General features: G+C 32.2%; 1 protein-coding gene across 1 annotated transcript; it reads right to left on the bottom strand.

Annotated features, from left to right (window-relative positions):
* Positions 1 to 6,779: 6,779 nt before the first annotated feature.
* LOC127103563 (uncharacterized) lies at positions 6,780 to 7,533 on the bottom strand. Its single transcript, XM_051040814.1, has 2 exons — positions 7,186 to 7,533; positions 6,780 to 7,064 (listed from the first exon to the last, which is right to left on the bottom strand). The coding sequence occupies exons 1-2, from the start codon at positions 7,531 to 7,533 to the stop codon at positions 6,780 to 6,782; spliced, it is 633 nt and encodes a 210-aa protein (XP_050896771.1).
* Between the last annotated feature and the right edge of the window lie 2,270 nt (positions 7,534 to 9,803).

Genomic DNA, 9,803 nt, shown 5'->3' with positions numbered 1-9,803 from the left:
TTTCAGGAATTTCTTATCCCACCTAATGTAGTGGAAAATCACCTTATGAAAATCCATAATGGCCCTCTGAGTCACACCTAAAAAGAGTTCAAAATTTAGTCTGGAGATGTATCTCCGGAACCACTCCACGTACACCTCATGCATTCTTCATTGAAACTCCCTTTTTTGACATAAATGGATCCGAAGATGTATCTTTATATTCACCCTAGACAAAATTCAGAGATGCATTTCCGTATTCACACAATACAGTAATTTTTTACTTTCTTTTAGAGATGCACTGGTGAAATTGACGATGTATTATAGTTATACTATCATATTCAATTTTACATAAATTAAAGGCTTAATACATGTTTTAGTTCGTTTACTTTATATAATGTTCCATTTTAGTCTCTTAACTAAAAAATATTACAAGTTAGCCCTTTAACTTCACTTCAGTTACCCTATTTGGTCCCTTCCATCAATTTTTGACAAAAAAACATTAAGTTCTAGTGACGTGGCGTGACAGTAAGACCGTTGGTACAAATTTAAGTCAGAATATATAGTTAAAAACGGATACACTATTTAAATTGCGAGGATTTTGTTTTTGCAATTTAGACAATGTATCAGTTTTTAACTACATATGCTAACTCAGATTTGTATCAATGGCCTTACTGTCACACCACGTCACCAGAACTTAACGTTTTTTCCAGAAATTGATGGAAGGGACCAAATAGGGTAACAAGAGTGAAGTTAAGGGACTAACTTGTAATATTTTTTAGTTAAGCGACTAAAGCGAAACATTAAATTAAGTTAAAGGACTTGGTGACTAATTATGCCTAAATTAAACCATATATAAATCAATAAATCCCAAGTACAAAATGATGTCAAAATAAAATACAACCGGTAATAGTACTCCTAATACAAATACTATATATTATCGCATATGGCATACTCGGGCCTCTTGTTCCTACAATGTCTCATGTACTGCAATGTCTATCGTGCATCCCCCATTATAGCATCTAGAATGTCCCTTACCTTAGATCCATCTGAAAAGAGTCCTCTATCTATACCTGCATGCCTAAGCTTCATGATACGGTGACATCTAGGCAACAGATCTACAACATGATCATCCCTAGCCTGCTACTCCTCTAGTATGTCATGATGAGCTGGTCTAGGTGGATCTCCCTGAGAATTTGGTTCATACAAGGATGTGGCACTCTAAAATATCACTAGATATAGTCGTGTGCAACACTTTAGTCGGTAGGAGCTATGGTACTTTATGCTCCATCTAGTACCAGATGATTAAGGTAATCATCATACATGGCACCTAATCTTTATGTGTCATAGCGGGAGGAGCAGACTCAGAAGGGTCTTTGAGAACAAGTTGCAGGTAACTGAATTGCTGAATGATGCACTCAGGTAGGTGTGGAAACATCATACGTAAACTACAAGTCAACCATCCAGAATACAAGGTTATATTGTCACAGGGACACGTCTCATGGTAATCGATGTTCTCTTGGAAGTGTATATCCTCTGCTACCAATCAGTCAAAAAACACTTTGTATGGATTTTCCGCCTGATTCCTTTTGAGCGGGATGAATGCAGAAGCATGTAACATCTCATAAGTGTAGGTCAAATTACATGACCAGCCAGTTATGTGTAGTAAGTATCTGAGGATCCTAGCCTGAAAATGGTACATATAAATTATTAGTAATGGCATAGCAAAAGTGTTATGAAAATGACACATAAACACTAGAAGATGCAGAATATTATTGTCAATAGTTTGATGTTACATGTCATTTGTTTGGTCTTTCACATACAAACTTCCACTAACTTGGAATACAGGTAGACCAAATAAGTGACCCCTAGTTGTACTCATGGATCAGTTCCAAGTTAGTGAACTATTTCAGGTAAACAACAACCACATAAGTGGCACTTTTCTCACAAAATTGGACGCTCCAACCAAATACAACAGGTAGGCTCTTGGAGCGTATGATCTCGGAGCGTATGCTCTCAGAGGGTATGCTTTATGTTGCGCAACCTATTCATCATCACCAGCGGCCTGTTCTACCGTATGCAACTATTGTGTATACATCCTCTCCAAGAATCGAAATATAACATGAGTCCCTCGGGTGGCTTCTAACTCCATAATGGCATCCTCTGGGCTAACTCTCATATAGATCTCCATAATCTACAGTGCATCATCTTTGTTAATCCTTTCGTGGTCTAACAGTCTCCCCTGATCGAAAGATGCAACAGGCAGGAGACGTTTCTAATGTGATGGATATCTCACTGTGTGGAAGACGAAAAGAAGATGTCTCAGGGTGTCATCTCTCCTCAAACGTGGATAACATGTCATGGTTAACTATAACATAATCAATCATTCATCACAACCTGAAACCACTGCTCCATAGGTTGTGACAAACCTGTAATCTTCTGGCCATGGTTGCTGTATTTTAAAGCATCACGGTCCTGTAGAAAAATAAATCATCGTTCAAAACTTTGAATATTATAACAAACATGTTTTTCAAAGAATGTATACAATTGAATTTTACCTATCCATCCTAGACATGTCTTGCAGGATGGTCCTGGTGTAGAGGCAACAGGGATAAGTCGGACGGGCCTTCTCCAAATCCCTTGGGTGCCTGCTATGCCTCGGGTGCCTCGGGTGTCTAAGCAGGTGACATTTGTCTCCTACGTGAAGACAAATGCGGAGATGCATGAGCCCCAGAAATTGACGTCTTCGCCTCAACCGGACTAGAAAAGATATGTGTCTACGATGATTGAGATTTTTACCTCCAAACCTATGTATGTTGTGTAACTCTATCGTGCTTCAATCTATCTTTCTTAGCAGCCATAACGCCTATAAATAAATCACATAAGCATTACACAGATGAAACACAATGAGGTCAAGTCAAAAAATTCATACAGATAAATTCTGGAGATGCATCTTCGAATTGTGGAAATCAAAACGCTGTAGAATTCTGAAAATGCGCCTCTATAATATTCTGCTGAAAATGCGCCTCTATAATATTCTGCAACTCAGATGAGCGACAATAATATTATTTTATTTGTTTTAATAATCATAAGTGATATTCATATCATAACCAGCTAAATAACACTACTTATTTGTTCTATTGAAATTGGAGGATTGATTTGGATTAAAACATTATAATTTTTGTTTTGACTTAATCAAAACATAATAATTAATAAGTATGTTTGGTATGAATCGAACCTAAGGTTTAAAGATTTGATTAAGATCCAATACCGGTAATAATTAAACATACACAAAATCATATATTATTAATATTTAAAATTAATTTCATTAATAATTTCTCATATTCTTAATAATTAATATATTGAATTTCTTATAATCTTTTTAAATTTACTTATCTTATTATTTTAAATTTATAAACAAATGTAAAAATAATTCAAAAAATCCATATACAATCAATTTTCTTTTTGTTGTTAAAAAAAATATGAGGAATGATTTTGGCTCAAAACATCATCATTTGAATATAATAAATTAAAGAATTGGGGATTGCTTCCCACTCTTGTGAAAATCAAAACTACCTATAGAATTTAAAAATACATTTTTGGACGCACCTCAAAAATATTCTTTCATGAATCAGACCCTAAGACTATGTAAAAAAAAACATAAATGCATCTTTGTATAGCCTACATAAATGCATCTTCGGACGTTGTTTTAACCAAAAAGACGTAATATGCTTCTCGTTCCTCACTTCTCAAAATACTCTCTCAAAACACAATTCTTGAGTCTCAAACTCTCTCAACTCACATCCTCTCAAACTCATTCAACTCAATTCAAAGCTTATGCCATCAACATACAATCGATCAAAGGACTCACTCAACATCAAACTAAACTCACATTTGATAAGTTTTTCATTCTTTTTTTTTTATATTTTTATATACCTTTGTAGAAATTGAGCATTAGGTTATGTAAATAGGTGGTTTAGATATGTTATTTAAACAAATGTGTTTGATAAGTAATTTAAACGATCAATGGATTATTTTGGATGTTGGGATGGATTGCATTTCCGCCATTGTCATTCATCTGAGTTGCAGAATATTACGGAGGTGCATCTTTAAAATTTTACTGTGATTTGATTTTCACGATGTGTAGATACATCTCCGAAATTTATCGGTCTATATTATTTGGTTTGTCCTCATTGTGTTTCATTTATATAATACTTACGTAGTTTATTTATAGGCATTATGACTCTAAAAAAAATTAGATTGAAGCAAAACATAATTACGCATCCGGAGGGGAAAATCTCAAGCATCAATAAACATTATGATATGATAAGTGATATTCCAAATCCAAAATAGCTTTATGACATGATAAGTTACTTTCAGATCACCTATCACGTTATTTTATTTGTTTTAATAATCATAAGTGATATATATATATATATATATATATATATATATATATATATATATATATATATATATATATATATATATATATAAAACTTTTATTTTATCTTTTCAAAATTTTGTATTTTTGATTCAGTGTTTATTTGATTTAGATGAATAAATCAGTTTTCATTTATTAAAATTTAAAAATTTGTTTGTTTCATTTTTTTAAAATTAATTTTATAGTATTGTTTATTTTTGTTTAAAAATAATTTATTTATTTTTATAAAAATTAAAAATAAATTGATTTAAATAGTCATTATTAAAATATTATTTTAGATATTTCTTCCTTTTGTTATTATTTTTTTATATAAAAAAGTTCTAAAATAATATTTAAATTTGAAGCTATTTTAAATAATTTTCATAAAAATTAATTTAAAATATATTGTAATTTTGACTACATTTTAATCATTAATATTATATATTTATATTATAAATATCAAATTAATATTTTAATTTATAATTTTTTTTAATATTTAAAAAAACATTTTTATAAAAAGATTAATAATACAAAAAGAAATTAGTCTTTTTCAAATAAAAAAAAAAAGAATTCTTGCTCAATCACTTGAGCATCAACGTTATAGATTTAAAAATATTGATAATTAGGTCATTTTAATTTTATCATATTTATAAGTATCTTACTGTTTTATATTATAAAATTTTTAAAAAGTTTGTTTGCAAATTTTTCTTTAGTCAATTTGTATGGTTCTCGATATATTATATGTTGTCTTTTTATTAGAAAAAATATATGACTAATAATGTCTTTGGTATATAAAAAGAAACTATTGTAATGCAATAGGTAATATGTCTAATCAAAAATTATCCAACAAAAAGAACTTAGTCAACTAAGTTATCCAATAAAATTTCTTATTTATCACCCTAACGATTTCAATGATTTGATCCTACTTTTACTCAATAATATACTTTAATGGATACTCTAGATTATTTTCGAACAACCAACATGATTGGTGTGAGTGGTGAACTACTTTAGTTTAAATTTGAAAATAAAATGAGGCAAGCGTGTTAATTGGATCGGGCAAATTAATTAAATTCAAATTTAAATCAAATTATAATATTTTGGTTGGATATTTGTTTAATTTGCATAAAATTGAATCAAATCAATAAAATTTGATGTTAATTGATTCTGGTAACAAAATTTTAAAATTCTACCCACAAACCGTCTATTTAAATCAATCATAATTAATTTGCATAATTTATATCATTATTATTATTGAATTCAGTATAAGGTATTCAACTTTAAAATAAAAAAGGAAACGTCATCTCTGACATTGACAACCTATATGGAGAAATGAAAAAATTAGTGATTTTATATTATTATGGATAATTAGTTGATGTAAAATAGATATCTTTTAAAAATATTTTTACATATTTGTTTCGAATGTATCTGATCAATCCAATCTAAATCAACATGTTGCTTCTCGATTTGGTTCGGCTTTGGCTTTATTGCAAAAATGTGAAAGTCAATTCAAACCAATTCATATATTTTTGATCGGTTTGAGCATCAGATTCTCTTGAAATCGAACTAATCCGGCCCGCGAACACCCCTACAATTGTTAGTGCGTGAGACAGTTTTTGTGGAGAGAGAGAGAGAGAGAGAGAGAGAGAGAGAGAGAATGAAGAATAATGATTATTATTATTGAATGTGATTATATGATAACTTAATTACAAATGCATATATATACAATTATGTTACTTTTATACTAAGTAACTAATATAACAAACCATAACCCTAACTAACTTGGGTTTGGGCTACAACTTGGATTATACCACAACATACCTCCTTATAATCCAAGTTGTCAAACACAACTAATCATAGTCGGTTTGAATTATTCCTAATTTCTTTCTCAAAGTTAGGAATTTGTCGATCTTCAGTCCTTTGGTGAGAATGTCGACCAACAGTGCTTCATTCAAGTAATGACTCACATCAAGTTCACCTTGGTTTACCTTCTCCCTTAGGAAATGAAACATATCCCTAATGTGCTTACTTCTCCCATGCAGAACTAAATTCTTTGCAAGATTAATGGCTGAATTGTTATCGATCTGCAACACTAGAGGTTTCTTCACTTTGACCTCTATCTCTTCCAACACAGATCTGATCCAAATTGCTTGACACGCAACATAAGATTCTGCTATATATTCGGACTCACTTGATAATAATGCCATCACATGATGCTTTCTCGAGCACCATGAGATTGAGACACCAAATACTTAAATGTCATGGTCTTCGATATAGGAGATTTTAATATCAGATTATTCTGAGCGTCGAATAGTTCCAAGGTTCCATCTTTCATAACCATTGAGAAATCTTTTTCGATCAGTTGTCCAACACTTAGCAAATTTCACTTCACTTCATTGCTCCTTTGAATAACTATGTCGTCGGTATCTTCTGTTTGCAATGAGCTATTGTCACCAAGTTTGAGCTTGCTCTTCTTTGACTCGTAGGAATCTGCTAGCCACACTTTTTGACCAGACATGTGATTCGAACAACATGTGTTGAGAAACCAGATCTTGGTGTCAACATGCTCATCTGCAACTGCAACCATAACCATCATGTCTTCATAATCATCTGAATCTTGGTGTGCAAGGCTTGCTCCTTCATTCTTGACTTTCTTGTACCAACCATTCTTGGCCAAGTGACCTCATTTTTCATAGTTATAGCATTGTACACCTTTTTTTCTCTTCTTTGTCTTTCTAATAGGAGTTTCCTTCTCCTCTTTTCGAGGATTCAGAAGTCCTATCATCGACCTTATGCTTTTGAGGGTTCGACCAAGACTTCTTGCTATGAGTCTTTTCTCCTTTTCCATTGAACTTGTTGGAACCACCATGTTTCTTCCATGGTTGATCCTGTAGAGCGTCTATCGAATCTTGAACACCTTTCTTTTTTACGATCTTCATCACATGTGCCTCCAATGAACCAACCAAATCTTCCAATTTCAATGTTTTGAGATTGTTGGATTCTTGAATAGCAACAATAACGTGATCAAAATGAGAGGTCAATGTACGCATTATCTTCTCAACTATCATCTTATCAGTTAGGATTTCACCATAACTTTCATGAGATGAACAAGCGTTTGCACCTTTGAGACATAGCATGTAATCTTTTCGTCTTATCTCGTTTGTAGTAATTCATATTTCCTTTGCAACGTCTGCAATTTGACGACTTTAACCTTTTCACTTCCTTCATAATACTTGATAAGAATATCTCATTGCCTCCTTCGCGGATTCAGCATGAGAAATCCAATCAAAGTTCGCCGCGTCTACCGCCGATAAAATATAAAACCCAACTTTGCAGTCTTTCTTCTTGGCCTCCTTGTTTGCGACTCTCTGAACATCAGTTGCATTCTCAACAAGCTCAGGGACGCCATTAGTAGCCACTTATAGGGTTTCATGAAAACCAAACTGAGATTCCATTTGTTTTCTCCATCAGATTCAATTCTTGCTGTCAAGAGTTGGAAGAGAATTCAGAATGTCATTGTTACCATTCATCTTTGCAGAAAACGCGATTAACAACCCACGACCCCGGAAACACGGTCACCAATGTGAAACACGATCAAGAAACAAATTGGATCTCTATACACCAATTTGTTAGGCACTTTTAGTGAGGAGCGGAAGAGAAAGAGAATGAAAATAATGATTGTTATTATTGAAGGTGATTATATCAAAAATGAATTACAATATATATATATATATATATATATATATATATATATATATATATATATATATATATATATATATATATATATATATATATATATATATATAACTATGTTACTTGTATACTGAGTAACTAATATAACAAACCATAACCCTAACTAACTTGGGCTTGGGCTACAACTTGGATTATATCACAACAACAATGAGGGTGATGACTTTTCTTACGTGAATGAATACGTGAGAGTGTTGATGTTCATATTACATGAGATTATTGAATATCATCCCAACGCTTGAAGTTGATATTTAATCGACGACTTCTTGGACCGAGTAATAAGGATGAGACGATTTTCACCTAATTTCCCAATGAGTGTATGGTAGTATGGGAGAACTTATTCTTCCTCCTAAATTGGAGTGAAGACTTCCTTACTTTTTAACGTGGTCAAATTGTCTTTCTATTGAGCATCTCATTTTCCACGTGTGGGTGAGATGGATCATGTGGTAATTATGAGTCTGTGTCGGGCAACCCAAATCACAATTGAACGACCTGAGGTAACGTTTTCCCAATTATTTGTGTGCCTCTGGGATGCTTCTTTCCAAACCTCTTGGGTTGCTTCTTTCTAAGGCCAATAAAGTTATCTCAGTCTACAGTCCCTCAAGCATGGAGCCTAAGAAGGGTGAAGTAATTAATTTAGATTGCACTGGTTTCTGTGAAGCCTATGGTAACGAGTCCACTAAGCATTACTTAGGAGTGACTCCCTCAAGCATTTCATGGGAAAGCCCCTCAATCATTTCTTGATGTGAGTTCTTCAAGCGTCGCTTGGGGGCGAGTCCCTCAAGCATCGTTTTGGGGAAATCCCTCATGTGTTGCTCAGGATGAATCCCTCAAACATTACTTAGGGCTAAGGGTGTGAAAAATATCTGGTTATGAGGCTCAAATCCATAAACAGATCCAAATCTGTTTTAAATATCCTGATGCAAGTAAATGGTTATCAACCGATTCATTTGTAAATGGTTTGGTTATCCAATCATATTTTATTTTGGATCCGGTTATAATCTAGTTTTTATCCAAAAAATTAAAATAAAAATCAATCATTTTAATGTAATTTTAAATTTTATTATTTATTTATTGAATTTATATCTAATAAAATTTAACAATTAATACTTTTATATCAATATCACATAAATTAAGTTAGTATTTTATATTTTACGTTTTAATTTTTGTTTAGACTAGAAGTTGTAAACTTTTTCCACATGAAGTAATGAAATTTGTAAATGTGTGGCATATTGTGAAGCCTAAAAATTAAAAAAATAACTTCCGTATATACGAACTTTGAAAAATCTCCTTGTAAATTGATCATTCATTAAACACAGTCAACAGAATCTTAGACAATTTGTACTATTTTATTATTTTTCAATTAAAATAAAAGTCAAGTGACATTTTTTCTGGTTAAAAAGTAATTTTTTCAAATAACCCTAATTAACCCATAATAAATACACTAATTGACCCACAGTAAAATCACTATTTTTTACAAAGATTTGTTGTGTAATAAAGAAACCATAATTGAAGCATCATCTTCATCGTTTTCTTATGGTTCCATTCATTCATCATCTCTCATCCATCAACTTCATCGTTTTCTTCTAGTACACTCATTCATCACTTCTCACCCGTCATAGGGTTCGTGTTCCAGTTTCGTCTTCAACTCTTT

This window comes from Lathyrus oleraceus, chromosome 7, assembly GCF_024323335.1.
Source record: "Lathyrus oleraceus cultivar Zhongwan6 chromosome 7, CAAS_Psat_ZW6_1.0, whole genome shotgun sequence".
Taxonomy (NCBI): Eukaryota; Viridiplantae; Streptophyta; class Magnoliopsida; order Fabales; family Fabaceae; genus Lathyrus; species Lathyrus oleraceus.
This window is presented reverse-complemented; position numbering and strand designations above follow the sequence as displayed.

Bases quoted from the DNA above. Each gene is read 5' to 3' on its own strand.
- LOC127103563 (XM_051040814.1), bottom strand. From the start codon at position 7,533: ATGCTATGTCTCAAAGGTGCAAACGCTTGTTCATCTCATGAAAGTTAT. The intron at 7,065-7,185 runs GTCGATGATAGG...CACTTGGCCAAG, and splicing joins CGAACCCTCAAAAGCATAAG to AATGGTTGGTACAAGAAAGT.